General features: G+C 39.0%; 5 protein-coding genes across 6 annotated transcripts; 2 read left to right on the forward strand and 3 right to left on the reverse strand.

Annotated features, from left to right (window-relative positions):
- Window positions 1–17: 17 nt before the first annotated feature.
- On the reverse strand, window positions 18–3455 carry LOC137734012 (TOM1-like protein 1). 2 transcript variants are annotated; one of them, XM_068473252.1, is made up of 5 exons: window positions 3298–3455; window positions 2867–2954; window positions 2018–2583; window positions 1286–1531; window positions 18–747 (listed from the first exon to the last, which is right to left on the reverse strand). In XM_068473252.1, exons 3-5 carry the CDS (start codon window positions 2534–2536, stop codon window positions 322–324), a joined length of 1191 nt encoding a protein of 396 aa, XP_068329353.1. In that variant the 5' UTR covers window positions 2537–2583; window positions 2867–2954; window positions 3298–3455; the 3' UTR covers window positions 18–321. The 2 variants fall into 2 exon arrangements, with proteins under 2 accessions (XP_068329353.1, XP_068329354.1); XM_068473253.1 differs by lacking the exon at window positions 2867–2954 and having other exon boundaries at window positions 3298–3447.
- A 1902-nt stretch (window positions 3456–5357) lies between these two features.
- On the reverse strand, window positions 5358–7495 carry LOC137735585 (binding partner of ACD11 1-like). Its single transcript, XM_068475017.1, has 5 exons — window positions 7413–7495; window positions 6692–6795; window positions 6514–6589; window positions 6213–6299; window positions 5358–6128 (listed from the first exon to the last, which is right to left on the reverse strand). The coding sequence occupies exons 1-5, from the start codon at window positions 7458–7460 to the stop codon at window positions 5637–5639; spliced, it is 807 nt and encodes a 268-aa protein (XP_068331118.1). The 5' UTR covers window positions 7461–7495; the 3' UTR covers window positions 5358–5636.
- Window positions 7496–7780: 285 nt separating this feature from the next.
- LOC137734955 (syntaxin-22-like) lies at window positions 7781–10626 on the forward strand. Its single transcript, XM_068474298.1, has 7 exons — window positions 7781–8290; window positions 8493–8586; window positions 8675–8814; window positions 8987–9061; window positions 9527–9684; window positions 9799–9899; window positions 10123–10626. The coding sequence occupies exons 1-7, from the start codon at window positions 8025–8027 to the stop codon at window positions 10186–10188; spliced, it is 900 nt and encodes a 299-aa protein (XP_068330399.1). The 5' UTR covers window positions 7781–8024; the 3' UTR covers window positions 10189–10626.
- A 266-nt stretch (window positions 10627–10892) lies between these two features.
- LOC137735170 (histone acetyltransferase MCC1-like) lies at window positions 10893–14516 on the forward strand. Its single transcript, XM_068474566.1, has 7 exons — window positions 10893–11104; window positions 11350–11777; window positions 12362–12582; window positions 12672–12816; window positions 13068–13167; window positions 13248–13476; window positions 14057–14516. Exons 3-7 carry the CDS (start codon window positions 12395–12397, stop codon window positions 14244–14246), a joined length of 852 nt encoding a protein of 283 aa, XP_068330667.1. The 5' UTR covers window positions 10893–11104; window positions 11350–11777; window positions 12362–12394; the 3' UTR covers window positions 14247–14516.
- Window positions 14517–17991: 3475 nt separating this feature from the next.
- Window positions 17992–19512, reverse strand: LOC137733915 (inositol-tetrakisphosphate 1-kinase 2-like). Its single transcript, XM_068473132.1, has one exon. It carries the CDS (start codon window positions 19472–19474, stop codon window positions 18302–18304), a length of 1173 nt encoding a protein of 390 aa, XP_068329233.1. The 5' UTR covers window positions 19475–19512; the 3' UTR covers window positions 17992–18301.
- Window positions 19513–20348: the final 836 nt, after the last annotated feature.

Here is a 20348-nt window from a genome sequence, read left to right on the forward strand (position 1 = left end):
GCGGATTTCACAAGACATAAATCAAAGCGATAAACATGCGATTATATACAACTCAACGATATCTGAGCTATGAAGGCCACTGCATAGATACCGTGCATCCAAATTCGATTACTTACACAAAATGTGCAGAAACAATGGTCAATGTACTGAGAAGAACAGGAAGAAAGGAAAAATAAAAATAAAAAAGAGACGACATATATGTTCACGGTGAAATCTTTCAAACATCAAACTTCAACATCTCCAACGATCAACACCTAACTTTGCTGGTGCTAACCAGCAAAGTTTTCCAGTAAGCATATTGAATTATAAATTTAAACCATATCAAAAGCTGATCAGGTCATCCTTTGCTGGCGTCTGCTGCTTCTTTGGATCTTGGCTTCCTTCAGATGAACTTCCACCTTTCTTGCCAAATATCATCTCATCAAGATCATCCATCATGTCATCGTTGCTCCCTGCATGAACCAAACCTCGAGAAGCAGCTGGTTTTCTAATCAAGTAATCCTCTCTCACACGACTTGGCGATTCATCTGGCTCCACAGCAACAGGTATCATTGCAGGTTCTGGTGCAGTTGGAACAACTGAAGGCCTTATCAGTTCTTCATACTTGGACAGAGCCTTATGGATCTCATCATTCACATTCAATGCTTCAAACAGCAAGGCCTCGTTCTCTCCAGCTGTCTCTATAATTCTCTGGACAGTGGATAGAGATTGGCGGCACTGCTGTACAAGTGTGGCCGTCAAGTCATCCTGCCAATGAGGCAACAACATTTTAATCCATATCTCTTTTGATCTAATTCTTAGCTCCTAAATATAACTAGTTATTCTTGAACAAACATACGTAATTGAATAAGATAACATATGCCCGCATGCAGCATTATAATTGCATCAGGTTTTCATATTCCTTGTTGGGCTGACATTGTACTATGAGTTAAATTAGCTTTGAACTGGCTGTCCCCATGGAAGATGTCGTCTTAAGGTCAACCCAGTATCACTTGGCTCTAGATTGGATGGGATATGGTCTTATGGAACAGGCCAAGTGGTATATTCACCTATTTTCAAAGGCCCATTTTAAGTTTGCGTATAGGTAGTGTCCCTAAAACCGACTTGCCTAAAAAAGAAAAAACAAGTAAAAATCATATTGATCAGTAGATAACACAAGAAAAAGTTGCGACATTGAAAGTTCCATGCATCTCACAGAATGTAGGTGACAGAAATCCCATATATTAACAGATTAGATGCAGGAGTCAAAGAGGATATGCATGTGAGAAAACAAAATAAAAATCACCTGTAAAGCATCTTGTTGGGGTGAAGAGGAGAAAACAGTATTAAGAAGCTCAATACTGTTTCTTGCAACATCAAATGCTTCCTTTGTTTGTTCAGCCGTAAAGCTTTGAGCAGGAATCTCAACCGGAATCTGCTGGGAAAAACTAGCATCTGATTCTGAAGCAGAAACTGAACGAGGGGGAGTGAATATTGGTGCCAAGCTCTCATTGTCGCGACCGGGAAACCGAATCCCCCTTGATCTTAAACTCTGAAATTGAGGTGGTCCAAGCATAAAAGTATAAGTACCATGAAACCACTTCTTCAAATAACAGAAATATAGATCTAACAACTGCACCACCCAACACGATGGAGGCTCAAGAAAATCAGATTGTGGGTAAGGATAATAGTAGCATAAAAGCCACATAAATTATGAACTACGGTATACTTTCAATTCAACATTAAGCGTTGTGTTCCTTACCAATGGTAAACTGGCCAGCTAAATTATTTTCTGATCACTCTAGTACCAAGGCTAAATTGTACATTTCCTGGTCAGCTGCAATCAGACCTCATAGGAAGAACCTCAGGACAAATTGTGATGGCTGTTTCAAATTTTTAAGTACTTCCTATGTGTCCAGCTAAACTCAGGGGTAACAGAAGTGGTATTTGTCCTTAACTATGTTCTAGTCGTGAAAGAACAAGATGCAAGATAAATTTGATACAATATATGAAACAGGCACCAAAGGTTTACAGGTACCTTGTATGTTTCCTCATAAACAGGCAAATACCGGAGCTCACCAGTCGATTCCCCCCATGCTTCGATCAGCATCAAAGCTTTATTGCGATTATTAACAACAGTCTGAGGGTCGTCAATCAGCTTCACCATCTCATCAAGAACTCTCTCCGCAGCTATTTCTGAGAAAGCCTTTTCACAGTTCTTAACACATGTTTCAAGCAGCATTAGCGCAAGGTACTGGACCCTAGGATTCTTCAACGTAATCCGCTTTTTCAGCCCACGAATCAATTCAACACTGTTAACTCTTTCAGTATTGATCATGTCGCAAATTTCAAGATTCATAGCCCAGTCTGGTTCTTCGAGTGCCTCTGATGTGGCATCTTCAACGATCTTATCTGCTTGGTTTGGGCCTTGGAAGAGCTCCTTCACCTTGAAGCTCACTGAGCTAAATCCAGCACTCATTTTTCGACCAACCTCAGAGCCTTCGATCTTGAGGCGCTCACCAAGAGCGCTCACTTTCTCCATCAAATTGTCGCTCATCGTTGCAGACCTTTTAAGTCTTAAACAAAAACCTTCAAAAAGTTTTCCTAAAAATGTATGATAAATACTAATTAATTGTCATCAAAGATGGGAAAGATATAATTCTGCTGAAAAGAAGAAATATTATAAAGATTTCTAATATTCAAAGCCAAAGAAGAAGAATTTTCACTCCGCTTTATCAGGGCCAAGCCTAAAGATCAAGCAATCTAATTACAATTCTAGTTTTTTATTTTTATTTTTTTTCCTCCATCTTTGAGTAACTCAAAACCCAGGATCCATAACTAATGGAAAGAATGAAATCAAAAGCAGAAAACTGTAATAAAAATCGACCTTAAACCCCAAAATGATTGGCAACGCCGGAACTTTTCTTTCCTGGAGTCCCTCCCTTTTCTGCCCTTCAATTTTCTTGACAACCAAACTGAACAGAGAACAATTAAAGGAGGATACTTGAAGGATACCTCAAATAAAAATTCTTGAAACCGTTCAAAGGCTGTAACTTTAATTTCCAAAAACCCTATATAAAGTCAACAATCCATAATTTAGTTTCTTAAGCTCTTTTTCTTTTTTGGTTTGATGACTTTTCATATGCTTTTCTCAGCAACCAAGCAAGTATTTATGAAAAAAAGGGAATCGATCAGACCAGATATCGTCATGATGAATGGAAAAGAATCCGATATTTGGTTAAAACTTAAAATTGGATGGAAATTCAAAGAATACGTAATTGAAAACAGAGGGTGACAATTGAGTGCGTGCCTGCTTACCTCCTTCGTTTGTCTCTGCAAGGAAATGGGAGCTCTCTCTTTCTCTGCGCGTAGGAGTGGGGGGTCGGTTGGGACTCTCAAGTCTTCAGATGACAAGGCGCAACGACTCAGTAAAGTGAAGAAAGGCCCTCGCCTTCCTACCTTGGAGTTTCATTCAGCCTTTGACCGCCCTTTTCTCTCTCTTCTACGTTCGCTAACGTAATTACACTACCTGAATATTTTATATTTTTTTTCATTCTTTTCTTTTTAATTAATTAATTAATTAATTTGAAAAACAAAATATAATTATGGGAGGCAAATTCTAAAATTAATTTTGTGCATATCAAATTATGTGGTTGTTGATCATCAAATTATTAATTAAGTATTAATTAATGTGTTTATTTTTTTATTTGTCATACATCATTTAATTTGTATATTTTGATTTAAAAACTTAGTCTTTTTGGCATTTTCCTATAATTATTTGGCACCATCACTGATTTAGAATTAAAGGTTACACTAACCTCTGTTTAGCGTGTTAATCAATTTGTAGGTTAATAGGGCATACACCCCGCAAAAAGTAAGAAAAATCAAAGATGTAATTATTCGCATTCACACTTCATTATCATAATAAATTACAATTGTCCTCAATAAGTAAAGCAATATTTCTGATGGTAAGCGCGTACATGTTTATTGATTAATTAGGAGGACAGATGGCATTTTTTCCCATCTTGTGATTAAATTTGACAACAATTATTAACAAATTGGAGGTTTTAGAAGATGAGTAATCCTAGGAGATTAAATTTGTAAACTAAATTTTGTAAATTAAATGACATAGAAGTTGATGATTGGATTATTAGATAAACATTGATAAACATACTTATTTCTTATTGGTGATATATCATTTAGTTTGTAATTTTAGTCTATAAATTTAATTTTCTTAACATTACTCTTTAGAAAATATAGAAATAAATCCCTTAATTCGTCAATTGTCATACACCGCTTATGAGTAATAATTTTTGTCCTTTTATGTATGTGAAATAACGTATGTATGACATAGTTCAGTGACTCCGCTCTAAACTAAGAATTTTTTATTACATGGAGCGGTTGTTGTCTTTAGTGACTAATTCATCGTGTATTAATTCATTTAGTATTAAAAAAACACTTTTCTATTGGGGTATACCTTCATCTTCAAGGCAAGAAGAAGAAATTGAAATGAGAAAATAGAAAATAAAAAATTGGGTTGGAACGGTTGCTTCTAAGCCGCGTGGACTATTCTCATTGGCAGTTAGTCAGTCCTCAACGTCAAAGTTGTTGAATGACGAATTGTTTATATTCTCATCTCGCACCGTCGGATTTCAATTCCTAGAATCCTAACCTTTGCCCCACTAACACGCAAACTAGCATTACAAGGACCCAGATATTCTCCCCTGCTCGTGTGCTTGATCAAATCTGAGCCTCTGTTTCTTCAGTCAACTAATCAACGGTTCAGATTTAATTTTAACAAAGCACTTGTAAACTCATTAGAAACTCCTGCAAACCTCCGCCTCATCCTCCCTCAACAACCAGTCAACCCTCACTTGGAAGCAACAGCAGCGGGAAACGTTCAAGTCTGAATTCCACAACCTTTTTTCTTGTCTGTTAATCTATTAACTAAGAGCTCTGGATGTTCTTTTAAAATAACTGAAGACGTTTTTGTGAAAATATTTTTAGAACTAATCTTTAGTAAAAATGCAAGTAAATATTAAAAAAACACTTAGAAGTGCTTATTGGAAAAAATACATAACTGATGCTTCTTGCAGAAAACATTTCAAGTGCTTTTAGAACCCAAATTTTTTTTGTTTAAAACGCTTTCAATCATTTTAAAAGTATAACCAAACGAGTAATAATGTAGTTGGACAGCTTTGATCAAGTCATCTGCAAGTTTACAACACGTCTCTGTAAATATTGGTTAATTGTATTGGTTTTATATGTACATGGTTTGATCAGAATGATGTGATATGTATGGTTGCTCGTATGAAGCAAACGACTGGTACATGTATAAAACAATTGATGTTGTACATACTTATCTGTATATGCGTAATTTGAATTTATATAAGCTGCAACGAAAGAACATCAAAGTTTTCATTCATGAGAACATCACACGTAACATCAATTCCTCCTCCTCTAAATTACAACTTCCATTTCCAAACAAACAGGAAAGTACTGCTGCTACTACTGCCAACCGTGTACTTGTAGAAGGAAATATCAACTTTGTATAACACTACTTAAAAGCTTACGCAAATGAGACCGTGAACCCTTGGTTCCGTGCTAGGCTGGGAAGGTTGCTTTTAGTAGCTAGCAGATGTTGGAGAATGGACTCACTAATGGACCGGACCACTTTCTTCCACTTTCCTTCCACCCTCTTCCTGCACTGAAACCTTATCCACCGTCTTCTGGCTCACTTCTGTTGCTGCCTTGGCAGCCCTTTTAAAAGCATCGGTTACCCATGATGTCCCAGTTAATACGTAACGATTCTGCATGATTGCAGATCCAGCACTACTCACCGTTTGCTCAGCAGCTGAAAACGCAATCTTGGTCTTCTCAGAAACCTGAAACCTTTCATCCATTTGCTTCACCTTATCATTTACCATGGTTGTGCCAGCACTAAGTTTATCAGTGAAACCAATCTTTTGGTCCAAAGAAGAAACTGTGGCCGTTGCAGTGGAACTAAGCTGGTGTTTCTCATCAAAGGCCTTTGCCTTGTTGATCGCATCTTTTCCCAAAACGAATCCTTTGGCGAGCATGCTGCTCACGACATCTTCTGCGTTGTGAACAGCAGGTTGAGCACCAACAGGTTTAACATTTTCCGTTGCCTGAGGAGGATGAAAAACCAAACGCCGTCAGAAGCAATTATTATTGATGATAGACGAAAAGGTGCCCTTAGAAAATAATATTACAGTTGGAAGTGCTGAAGCCACAGCAGCTGGAAGCTTGTAATCTGGAGCCAGATCTATGGTAACGGACTGATCGACAATTGTTGCTCCCTGAAAGATAAGACACATAATTAAGAAAATCAGATGAGATGACAATAAAACTGATTTAGAGTAATCAGAATATCAGATTCCACCCGGTTTCCATTAGATAGGTAAGTTTTGCGAAAAAAAAAGTAAAAAGTCGGGAACATAAGTTAAACAACTAAGGAGAAAAAGGACAAGAAGAGAAAAAAGAAAACTAAAGAAGCGTTCAGAAGTGAATGACCGAAAGAAGCACTGAAGTTTCTGCCCCCTTGAAATCCTTGAAGGTAACATATGCAACCTGAGACCTCTCGTTGTCACTGCAATAAAGTAGAAAAGAAATCAACTTCCTGCGTCTCAATGCATTAAAACAATTAGCAAACGGAAAAGAGAGAGAGAGAGAGAGAGAGAGGAAATGCAACCCTTGAATTTCAATGTATTCAATATCACCAGAGAAGGAAAAGAAGTCCTTTAAATCAAGTTCCGTTGCACCGAGGGAGACATTGCTAACTTTCACTGTCCTTATCTGTCATGTGAAATTGAGAAGATGCATGTAAGCATGAATACGGAGTAAAGAAATGACGATCACATTGTATAAATCATAGCACGCCCATATTAACGATGATCACATCTGCACAACTGCCCTTCTACTGAAAAGCATCAGAAAACCATATTATGTTCTCTTACAGCCAAAGTTTCAAACGGTAATTACCACAAACAAAAGCACTTTCCTTTCGATAAAGAGAACAAGTGTAATTATGGAAAGGAAATGCTTTCTAGTACAAATTAAAGAAATTAAAATAAATCCCTTTCCTTTCCCAAAAAAAAAAAAAGGAAAAGAAAAAGAAAAAATTTAGATCGGACTAATATTGTATAAGGGGATGTGTTCCTAAATGCAAGAAGCACTAAAAGACTCACAATTCAGATTCCGCAACAAATTTTCTATTTGAATTCATCACAATTTGTAAATGAAAAACAAAAACAAAGCTTAAAATCATAAAATCAAACAACATAACATAAAACGGATCAAACATTCAAAACCAATTTTTTTAATTTGGTAAGGTAATGATATTTATTTAAGAAAGGAGATAACAAAATGAATCAAACCATATACACTTGAAAAAAAAAAGACATTACACTCACCTCCATCATCAAACCGAAGGCGTGTTTGCAGTTTGCTTGATTCCACATAGAAGAAAGAAAAAGAGAGACGGAGGGAGGGAGGAAAAGCAGTTATTAGGGAGGGGGACAGGAGGGCTGCGTGGCAAAGTATGTTACGAGTGAGTCAGGTGATGTCAGTTGCTGTAATTTGGGCCGAAAACCCAATCCAACGTTATAAAATTGGGCTGGCTCTGAGGCCTACTAAAGCCTTGAACAGCGGTTGTGCCGTGGCCTAACAGAGCGTTGTGGTGAGCTTGAGGGTCCCACAGGCGGAGATTTAGGGGGTGGGGGGAGAGAAGGTGGTGAGTCCTTCTTGCTTGCGGAATAACAACATAGTTTGACCTTTCGTATCAAGTAGAGGTGAATTTTAATTTGAGAGAGAAGAGAAGAAAGAAGTGATTGGATTGAATCAACTGTACTTATTGTAAAGGCATTGTAACAAGAACAACCAAACCAAACCAACGAAATTTCCTTGGTCAGTCTTTGTCTGCAGCCAACCACCAAACAACGCAATCCAAGGGAAGCAACCCCATAACACAAGGAAGGGAACGGCAGCAACAGCAGCAGCAGCAAACAAAAAAAGTGGAAGGAAGAATGAGTTTCCAAGATCTTGAGGCTGGTTCTTCTCCCCAACAGCAACAGCAGCAACAACAGCAGCAGCAGCAACAACGACGACCATTCGTTTACTCGAATGCAATTCAGAACCAGCAGCAGCAGCAAAATCGAAATCAATATCTTTACGAGCCGTCTCAGGCCCTGTCTGCCGGGATTTTCCAGATCAACACCGCCGTATCCACTTATTACCGCCTCGTCAATTCCCTCGGCACCCCAAAAGACACCCTTCAACTCCGCGACAAGCTGTCAGTACTACTTTTCATATTCTCATTTTCTTCTTCTTCTTAATAATAATAATTCTTCCCCTCTTTTCAATTTCTTGTTAGGTTTGCATAATTAAACATAATATTTGCTTAATTGATTGATTGATTGTACATTGAGAGTTATCAATGTTCCGACCTAATTCACTGTTTATCTAAATTGGGAATTGGGAGTTGGCACTGGCAGGCATAAGACCAGGGCGCACATTGGGCAGTTGGTGAAAGATACTTCAGACAAACTCAAGCAAGCTAGTGAAACTGATCACCATGCCCAAGTTACTGTAAGCATTCAATTCATTATACCTGTCTAACTATGTTTAAGTAAGTTGTTATTATCGGACTTCACCCTTTTTGGGTGACAAACTGCAGGTTGTCAAAAAGATTGCGGATGCTAAGCTTGCAAAGGATTTCCAGGCGGTTCTAAAAGAATTTCAGAAGGCTCAGAGGCTTGCAGCTGAAAGGGAAACAACATATGCTCCCTTTGTTCCCAAAGATGTTCTTCCATCCAGGTATTATCTTGTTACATGTTCTTACTAATATAAGGAACAAGCTTTTACACAAGCATTCAAGTTTCTGTATAGTGTAAACTTGCACGTCTAAGTTGATCGACGATTTAACTCTAATTCTTCTCTTTATTATTTATATGTTCTACTCATCAATTCCTTTCATCGTATTGTGCAGTCATCCTGCCCATGAGCAGGAGATGAGTTCATCTAGGAGTCCCAAACAGCAAGCTCTTCTTCTAGAATCAAAAAGGTGGGCAACTTAATATATTTCAAGAAGTTTAGACACTTCTGTTATTTCTCTCTGTAATACCCTGAAGGAAAATTCGTCATCCTAAAACCATAGCAAGTTTCTAGATGAGTCACGTCCCTTAAAAGGAAAGGAATACCTTTTTAACTAGTTATTGGGATTTTTCTTTTGTGCCTGATCCTAAAGGTTCTCCATTTCACCGGTAAAATTGTTACATGGATTGTGTTGACCCCTCTCATTGTTTTGTGAGCCTTGATAGGCCAGGTGAATGTAAATTCTTTCCCATGGTGATGTTTTCTCCTTTTTCTTATTTTTTTTTTTATATGGAAACACATCTTCTAACTGCGTAACATTCTCCAGTAATTGGGACCTGCCCTGCAAATTAGTTATTGCCCTTGATGTTGAGTGTCTTATGTGATGCAACTGGAGTCCATGGTTAAGTTATAGATTTGAATATTTTGTATGCAGACAAGAGGTTGTACTTGCGGACAATGAGATTGCATTCAATGAAGCCATTATTGAAGAAAGGGAGCAAGGGATCCAAGAAATTCAACAACAGATCAGTGAGGTTAATGAGATTTTCAAAGATCTAGCTGTACTGGTCCATGATCAAGGAGCTATAATCGGTTAGTCCAGTTTCTGTTCATTGTTACTCAGAAATTGAATTTGTGTTTGTTGAGTCACTTGTACTTTGTGTGCCCTACTTTGAACGATGCTGTCTGTACATGTGTGTGTTTCAGATGATATTGGTTCTAACATTGAGAACTCCCACGCTGCAACTGTGCAAGCGACCTCCCACCTTGTGAAAGCATCCAAGACCCAAAGATCTAATTCATCTCTGGTAATTTTCTTTTCCTTCAACATGAGTTTGTTCAACCCGATTCCTCTTTTCTCTTGTTTTGTGTATTCAACTCCAGGATAAGTTGCTATTCAACATTTTTAACCAAAGGATGCGATATATTGGCTGGATTGATATGCGTAGTTGTTTAATTTCTTTATTTCAGCTATTATATATAAAGCATTGGATTAATAGAGGTTGCTAATTATTTGTGCTATTTGGGCAGACTTGTTTGCTGTTGGTGATATTTGGAGTCATCCTCATCATTGTGATTATAGTTGTCGTGGCTTGAGCAGTGTTGAAAAGGAATGATATATAAAGTATTGGTGTTTCCTTGCACGAAGAGCTCCTTTCCATGTCTCCTCTCCTCTCTTTCAACTTTGAACTAGGTCTGATGCTAATGCCAAACGACTCAGACTCACCTCTTGGCGTTGGAGTGGTTGGCATCCTGAACAGTTACTATGTATACGTGGGGTATAGAACCTGAACCCTATCCAAGACTAGAAGCATTAAGCATAGAACAAGCAAACAGATGTATTTATCATTTTTTCCGTAAACTAATGATATATGTTCTATTTTTTCTTTTGTAAGTTTCAAAGGGTGGGGATTTTTACACTCTTGTTTTTTCCTTTTATTGTCATTTCCTTGTTTCTATCACGTTTCTGTCCCTTTATTCTGTTTTGATATATTAAATTCAAAGGCTAGAAAAAGAAATGGAGTTGAAAAACCACTTCCGTTTCCATTTTTTTTTTTTTTTTTTTTTTTTTTGTAAAGATATGTGCATATGATGAAAACCAATGAATTCCTATTTTATATAATTAAACATGCCCTTAAATTAATTGATTTACACACAAGAAAAAAGGTAAATAAAAGGAAAGCTTGGCGGGAAAACAAGATTGGATCTTTTATGTTTGTGTAAGCCCGTTTGAGAATAAGAGTTGAGCCCAAGAAACTCAACCCAACCCATCTTGAAAAGATAAGAATAAAGAAAAAGAGAGAATAAACTAAAATAAGGGAAAAGGTTCCTTGCTGCAAAGTCTTGGTCTCGTTGGATTGGAATTTTGATGGATTGATGTTTCCTTGTTCGACAGAGCTTGAGCTGAGATGAGACGACAAACTTAGTGGATCCAAATCTCCATTTTCTCACAGAAACCCATCCTTCCTTCCCTTACTTCCGGCGTCGCAGCCACCCACCCCACCCCACCAAGGTAACCTGACTGAGATCTCTCACCTGGGTTTGCTTTCTGTCTTCTTCTTTTTTTTTTTTTATCAAATTATTCTTCAGGTCAGGCATTGCTTGTTAATATTCTTTTCCTTCTGTGGAACAAGTATTATTAATACGCGGTTCTTGCTTCTAAGAATTCAATTCGATTCAATTTGGTTGGTATTACTATTAGACTATTAGTATTATTACATGATTTCTTTCTCTTGTCTTTGCACTTTGTGTTATCAGTTGCCTATGACAATTCATCATTCCTCCACACTTTGGTTTGATGCACTTGAGGAATTGACCTTGTTTCTTGTCGCCTTTGGTCTCTCTCTCATCATAAGAAGATTGTAAGATGTTCTTCTTACAGTTGCAGGCCCTTCCAGTTCATAGAATTCGATTCAATTGGACCATTACACAATTTCCCAACTACTCAATTGCCCTCTTCTCTTCATATTCTTAATTCCAAATATATCGTGTTCCTTATCTTGACTTGAATATACACGATCCTGTCTGTATTCACTCCCATAAACCTTTCTGATAATCTTTCTTATGGAATAAACTTCATGACTTGATTTTTGGTAAAACAAAAGCAATGACGTCCCTAGTTCACTCTGCAGATAACATCTCGAGAGCCCTTTTCCCACTCACTGTCAAGGAAAGCGTCAGTCCAGGTAAATACTTGTTGTACCCATGATTTTATGTTTCACCTCTTTTCCTGTATTAATGCGTAAGCGTGCCTGCTCTGTAATGGTTCTTGTGCTTATTATCTTGGCAAACATTGCCCTTACGTCGGTTACCTCCACGTGGTACACTACTCGCCTTCAACTGTACAGGATAATGTACTCAACTTGTTATTCTCAATTTGCTTTTTACCAATTTTTTTCTTATCAATTCTGGAAGCAAAGAAGTTACATTCAAGCGGCCAATAAATATGAGATCAAGAAAGGGAATTTGGAATTTGCAGAGTAGTTGAACCTGAATGTTGTTTTCGAAGAAGATTTCTTTTTCAAATCTCTTCTTGGAAATTAAATGGGACATTAGAAAATCATCTACCACCTCACTTTGCTAACTTCTATAGTTCTATGTTAAATTTTGAGGCAACCTAGTGATATTTGAAAGTTCGAAGGTGCCAATCTTCATTAGCTTGTGGATTTCATAGACACATCAGGTTTTTCAACCTGTTAATGTCATATTGCTGTTTGTATTTATGATTTGCAAATATGAAAATTATTGGAAGGCGTCATTCCTTTTGCAGTTGACGTAAACTACTGCATGGCCTCTGTGGCTGATGTGGCATAAATGGAAGGAGAAGTTGGGCAGATTCTCCAAGTATATCAAGTCTTTGCTGGGGATTGACAGCACAATCCCAATGGTGAACCCAAAACTTCCCTGTCGTCCAGCCATATCCTATAGGCCTATACAACCGTCTGACCTTGAGATCTTAGAGAAAATCCATGCCGATTTGTTTCCCATTAGGTACATAATCTCATCTGCAACTTTCGCATGGGCATGTTCTTTGCTACCGTGACACAGCTTTCTACAAAAGGTTTTGCCAATCTCTACAGGTATGAGGCTGAGTTTTTCCAAAATGTCGTCAATGGACATGATATTGTGTCATGGGCAGCTGTTGATCGAAGTCGTCCAAATGGTCAGAGTGATGAACTTATTGGATTTGTAACTGCACGAGTTGTTCTTGCAAGAGAAAGTGAGGTATGTCCTCTATATTCCTGCCTCTTTCTTTCCTGTGTGAATTTATGGGGAGGAATCACCACTAACTGTAAATTATGTTGGTTATTATTTGGTCTTTCTGGTTTAATTGAAGTCATTGGAAAATTGGGAGTATTTACAGAGGTTTACATTCACGATTTTGCAAGTATATGGAAGTATGGTTTGCTGCATTGTTTTGTTCAAGTTTCCTGAATTACCCTAACTCTTTTATGAAAAAACCATTGGTCTTGTAGATTGGGGATTTGCTCAGTTTCGACTCATCAAATTCAGATCAGACGTTGGTCTACATTTTGACACTGGGAGTAGTAGAATCTTTCAGAAATCTTGGCATAGGTAAAAGTTTGTCTCTTTTTTGATATGGAGGCTAAGACTTTCTTTCACTATGTGGTAATTTTTTTTCCTTGGACTTGCAGCTTCAGCACTTATTCGTGAGGTCATAAAATATGCCTCAAGTATTCCAACCTGCCGAGCAATTTACTTGCATGTCATTTCTTACAATAATTCTGCAATCCATTTGTACAAAAAAATGTCATTCATGTGTGTAAGAAGGTTGCAAGGCTTTTACTTGATCAATGGTCAGCATTATGATTCATATCTGTTTGTGTACTATGTAAATGGTGGCCGATCTCCTTGCTCACCATTGTAAGTATAACACGCTTCTTTTTTGGTTTGTTCTAATATACCATGTTGCTTTGATGAAGAAAATATTTTTCTTTTTCTTTAATAAAAGATGATTGCAGATTTTTTAGAAAATAAAACATTTTGGCTACCTGCAGTGGACATGTTTAGCTCACTCGATTGGCCCATGGCATGGATTTGCATTCTTTAGAGGCAATGTGAATATATAAACAAGTTTAAAAGATTAGGAGAAAGACATAACAAAAACCAAGTTTTCAATTAATTTTTGTTATTAATATGCATTTATCTGCTAGATATAGGTATCTTGAATCTCTGAAGTTGTAAGTTATTATACCTGTATGTCCAGCTATTAAAAACGTAGAGTTTACACATTTTTTGTTGAGATTCCTCAACAAAATGATGCAGGGAAAGGATTGTATAGTAGAAGATAATAAGAAACATGCAATAGTGGAGAGAACCATAGCTTAGATGCATGTGACATTGTGGTTTTATATACTTGTAAAAAATAAAGTCTCTGTCTTGTCAAGTACTTAGAAACTGAACAGGTTATTGATTTTTATTTTGGGATTGTTTTATGTTGCAGGGAGCTGGTTACAGGAACACTGAACTGTATGATGAATGGTCTTAAGTCTCTGCTTGCAATGCTACGGAAGAACGATGACAGGAAGGTGTCAAAGTGGGCGAAATGTAAAGAAACTCGTAGCCATATATCGATCACACAAAACAGGAGAAACCTGACTGCAGCGGACTGTACAGGGTATGAGTGTGTTTGATTTGTTTGTTCATGTTAGAGGTTGGATCAACGGACGGCGATGAGCAATGAGTGAGCAGGAGGGGAAGTTATGTTGATGCAAAGTTATAAATGCTGCTTTCTACCCATGCATTCAGGTTTAACCATACCAATATACATTTACATTTACCGCGGAATAACATGTCAATGTAATAAGCGTTGTAGCGTTGTACTTGGCTTGGATGAAGTTAAAGATAACAAGCAGGGTGTCACTTGTGAGATCCTTGATTATTTGTTCATATGTTCTTTTTAATCTTTAAGTTATTCTCAACCTCAAGAATCTGGAAAAGAATCGTTCTACGACGCATTAGTACATTTTATCTTAATTAAATGTCGACTCACATATTGTATAAGATTTAGGACGAGGTCATCTCCGCCTCCCTCCAGGCTCCAGTCAAAAATACCTAAAAATTTTTGGAGTGCACGTAACGTTAGTATATATTGCCCAAAATGTAAATGGGGAATATAAGCCTCCATTAATAGGTAGAAAGGTGGGGACTTTTGGCAACTCTCCCTATAGTTTCCCTTCCTCCTCCCCAACCCCAACTAAATATAGTCTACTCATTTTTTATTGGCAGAAACAGAAACAAAATTAGTGTGTGGTCTAGTCTTGTGGTGTGTCCGTTAATTAAGATAATAAAATATTTCGAGGGAGAGTTGCCCTTAATTTGTGGGGCGGAGGGAAACTCAGCCCCCAGCCTTACGCATGCATGCATGCATACATACACGTTTCTTCCATATATATGTAGGGGCGAGATACGGAAGAGAGGAAACGACAGAAAAGTGGTAAAAAAAAAAAAAAAAAAAAAAAAAAAGAGAAAGAGACAAGGAATAAATTTATAATGGCAGCATCATCTTCCCTCCCAGTGGTGGCTAGTCGCCTGGGGAACCGGCGGCTTGCAGCTCTCGCTCTCTGCCTTGTATTGCTCATCGATATTACTACCACTACTTTGGTATTGGCTTCCAACAAGGGAAGAGGCCGCGTTGCAAATAAAGGTGCTGCAAAGAAAGGTGGTGGTGCACACAGAGGTGGTGGCACACACAAAGGTGGCGGTGCACACAGAGGTGGTGGTGCACAAAAAGGTAGCGGTCGAAAAGGTGGTGCACCTGTCACTGCTGGCGGCAAACCCGGTGGTGTCGTACACGCTGGTGGTTTAGCACCTGCTGCCGGCGGCAGCGTCCCAGCTCCTGGAGGTGGCGGACCCATCACATACCACGGAGGGCCTCTGATGACCGGCGACATTAACCTTTCCATCCTATTTTACGGCCAGTTCACAGCCGAACAAAAGAACGTGATCCGGAGTTTCCTGAGGTCCCTCGAGAACACGGAGAACGATCACGTCGCCGCCGTGCACAGGTGGTGGGACGTCATCGAGAGCTACCAATTGTTCGCTGGTCCAAACCCCGGTAAAGGTACCCCACCCAGACTCCGCATCAAGGTGGGGACCCAGCAGAGCGACGACAAGTACTCGATCGGAAAAGTGATAACCTTTGAGTTCATCAAGAGACTGGTGAATAAGGCCGGCTCCAGAAAGCCCAACACTATTAACGTGATCTTCACCGGGAGCCAGGTGACGGTGCACAGCTTGTGCCGTGGCAAATGCTATGAGCACGGCTTGATTGAGAACAGACCCTACCTTGTCGTCGGAAACCCCGAAATCGAGTGTCCCGGGGCTTGCGGTTGGCCATTCCAGAGGCTGGACTACGGTACGCCTAATCAAGTGACGGTGAAGCCCCCCAACGGCAACATGGGCATTGACGCCATGCTCTTAAACTTCGCCTCCGGCTTGGCTGCCACCGTCACGAACCCATTCAACACTGGATTCTTCAAGCCGGGACGAAAGAGCGACCCCGTCGAGGCCGGCACCGCGTGCGAAAACATCTTCGGAAGCGGCGCTGTCCCAGGGAAGACCGGCAAGGTTGAGGTCGACCGCGCTACTGGTGGGTCTTACAATGCCGTGGGAGAGAAGGGCATGAAGTTCATGCTCCCCGCCGTCTGGAACCCACGAACTTCCTCCTGCTGGACGGCCATGTAATATAAATTATATATCTCGGTTAAATACAAGCATGCATGCAATGGGAAGAAGAACGTTACGTACAGTACTAGTCCTGAGCCCTGGGTCCTGCGCCCGACTGATGATGGTACACCCCCAATCCCTAATATCCCAATCCCCATGATGATCAGGTGTTACTTAATGCTTGATCCGTGTAATTTTTCCCTTTTTGTAATTTATTATTTAATTGTGTCCGTCCGCCTGACATGATTACTAATCGTGCATGAATTCTCGATAGTATTAGTTGGAGCTAGAGACCCAGAGGGGATCTTTGCCATAGTATTAATTAGTAACCAAACAATAGAGAAATTTTTAAATATGACGGGAACACAAGTGATACATCACGTGTTTCAATAGAAGTGGTGGAAAATTTTATTTTTTAAGTGATTAACTTTTTAGTACACATATCATACTATTTGTATAATGACACGTTATGTATTAATTACATTGAAAAATCTCTCCCAACAACGGTGGATGCATGTATGGTAATTGGTACAGATCGCGCGAACCAGGCACCAATTGAAATTGGTAAGTGAAAAATTAGACAATTCAAGTTACAAGAGCAAGGTAATTCCTTCTTGTACAACGACAACAAGGGTACCCTATAAATATATTGAGTATTGACCTAGCTGTAAAAGCAACTAACATATATACCTATATCCTTGCCAAATATGTATAGATTATTCTCACGGAAAAGAATCCTCGCAGGATCTTTTCCTGAGAATTCGAGGATTTCATAATCATATTCGTTCATCGTATATCGTGTGATTAAAAATGATTTAAAATTAAATACAAATAGTACTTAACGAAAACTGACCGTACGATGCACGATGGAAGAACAAGATTACGGGATACTCCGGATCCCTAGAAAAGGATCCGTACATGCGTACGTGCCAATCAGACCATCGAGACACGTGTGTGTGTGTGTTATAGGCTTAAATTAATTGACTGGGACCTTGGACTTGGATTTTTATTTATTTATTTTGTTTGAGCAATCGGGAATCGGCAAGGAAAGAGACAGTTATATCGATTTCGATACACTGGACTGAAGGGCTGAAGTTGTTAACGACAAGTACAGAGGCACGTATAAATTATTCTTCTTTTCTTTTTTTCCTTCTTATTTGAATGATCATTATTAAATTACGTTAATATCTTGTGTTAATTTTCTTATACATAAAAAAAAATTAAGTGAAGAATGTAAGAGAAAAAGAGGAAAATAAGAAGAGAGAGAATCCTAATTCAAATTATTTAGGACAAGGATTCATCCATTTAAGCATCAACCTTGTATGCAAAGACAGAGAGCATGGTCAACTTTAATAATCTGATTTAAATATAAACTCAGCGATTTCGTTTTAAGATGATATTAACACCTCAAGCCTTGATTCAAACCATGCATTATTCAATTTTAACACTCTCCAGAGGATCAAACGAAAGGAGGTTGCACTTGTTTTCCAAATTCTCAAAATTAATTGTTTCATCCTTGTTCTGCCGAGAGTCAGTGAATGAGTGAGAGTACGAGGGAGGGAGATAGCCAAGTGAGGGAGAATTAGCCTAAAATCTATCATTTCATAAACAATCAGCTGCTACATCCGCATCTGGGAAAATAAGAAGACCAAAACCATATATATATAGACACATACATATGATTTGCAAATTTAAAGGTAGCTGCTGCAATTATTCAAATATTTATTTGTGCACATGATGATACATGTTACAAGTTACCCAGCGTACATGTAATTCGTATCTACATGTATGCTCATGATGATGACGATGATGATGACGACCCATTAAATATCATATCATGCACTCACCACTCTCCACTACATTGACCATATGTATGTCTCTCATCACAAGAAGAAATCAGAGGTACCTAAATTGGAAAAACCCAACCAAATCCAATCCAAGTAACACAATTTTTATTACTCTTCAACTGCCAAATCTCCTCCTCTCCCTCGTCCTCCCACTCCTCCTCATGACCCCTGTTTTATTTGACATCGGACTCGAAACTGGTAGCACCTTCTTCTTCCTTGAGCTGCAGCAGCTCCTTTTGCTTTTGGGGATGGCTACTAGTTGAAAGCAGATTCAGCAAAAAGTCTGTAAAGGCATGCTCATAGTTAGGCAATTTGGCATACCCAGGAAAGTAGTTGATGTCGATCACAAAATAGCTGTTGGGGTCCTTCGAATCTCTTATCATGTCAAAGTTGAAGAAGTTGAGCTTGAGGCCCACGCGTATCCTCTTCGCCGCCTCCTCAACAAACTCCAGAGGAGGCATTTCGTGAGGATCATGAGCCAGATTATGCTCGTCATTCGCCGAATTTGATATCTGCGAAAACGGAAGCACCGCTTCTTCTAATGCGGTCACCCGCTCCTTCGAAATGTCCGGCAGCGACCTCCGCTTGACGCACTGGACGTGCTCCCCAATCGCGTAACCCTTGAACACCACCCCGCCGTGGTTCGCAAACTGTTGCAGCAAAATGGGACTATTAGTATCGGCTAGAAGACTGCGCAACCCCTTGGGACTAAAAATCAAACACATCTCGTGCGACTTGGTGCTGCCATTCGCCAGTAATGGCTTTGCAATCACCGGAAACTCCAACCCAGCCAACAACTTAGCTTCTTCTTCGCCTTCCGGGTAATGATCAACCGGCACCTGTTTGGGCACCGAGATCTTCGATTGGAACTTGTCGCCTGACTGACGCGGCTTCAATTCAAAGGCAGCGAAGACGTCGAGCATGGAGACCCGATTGTGGAGGCGCTCGATGGACTCGGGCGGGTCAAGAATGAGCGTTTGTGGATACTGGGACGAGTATTCCTTGAGGTGTTGGTTCCAGTGGGGGCCGTAGATCTTGTGGATGATGCAATCGAAGGGGCCTTGCTCGATCAGGGTCTTGGCGGTGGTGGTGGAATCGGGGATTGAAATGGGGACGAAATCGATGCCGTATCGGGAGGCATGGTGGAGGAGAGAGGGCTGGATGAAGGTCTGCTCTTTTTTGGGTGCGAAGGCGTACCCGATGCGGTAGCGACGGACCGGTGCTGCTTCTGATTCTGATACTAGTGACTTTGTGCTTGGATCCATCTCTTCCTCCTCCTCCTTCCTGATTGACCTGATTTGCTTTTTTGCTTGTTTGGTATTGCTATGGTAAGAATGAGCACTCATATATCGTAGCACCGCCGCGACCTTTGGTGGGCGGGACCCACTTACGTCTCAAACATGATATTTTTCTTATTTTTGGGGGTGGGAAACAGCCCAATATATTTTATTCTTTTCCCTTTTTCCTTTGGACCGTCCATCTGTATAATAATTGTTGATAGAAAGAATATTTTTTTTTAAATCATATTGTCTGACACTAACAGTTGGATGATAAAATTAGGGATCTACTATCCACACAATTTTTTTTTACTTATTATACACCATTTGTTAATTGTGTTGGTTGATTTTTTTCAATTCATCTGATCCGACGACCGAAAACCAAAAAGGTGTGGAAGAAGTAAAAAAAATGTGTAGATATCACAATCCTAGAATTATTAGTTAAATATTAATTAATGTGCTCATTTTTTATTGGTAGTGCATCACATGATTAATTAATGTGCTCATTTTTTATTGGTAATACATCACATGATTAATTAACGTGTTAATTTTTTATTGGTAACACATTACATGATTTACAAATGCAGTCTAAAAAGTTGGTCGACCTAATATTTCTCTAATATATAAAAGGGAAATGTTAAGGAGATTAAGTTTGGAGATAAAATTTGCAACCTAAATGATATGTTACCAATATGAATAAACACATTTCTTAACGCTTAAGTAATAAGCCAATGAGTAATGCTAGGAAAACAAAATTTGTAGACTAAATTTTGTAGACTAAATTATATGAAAGTTGATGAGTGAATTATTGGTTAAACATTGATAAGTGTGCCTATTTCTTATTGGTGACACATTATTTGGTTTGCAAATTTAGGCTACAAATTTAATTTCTCTAGCATTACTCTAAATGAATCATCAACTTTCATATTCTTTGATTTTCAAA

The sequence above is a fragment of the Pyrus communis genome, chromosome 5 (genome assembly GCF_963583255.1).
Source record: "Pyrus communis chromosome 5, drPyrComm1.1, whole genome shotgun sequence".
NCBI lineage: Eukaryota > Viridiplantae > Streptophyta > Magnoliopsida > Rosales > Rosaceae > Pyrus > Pyrus communis.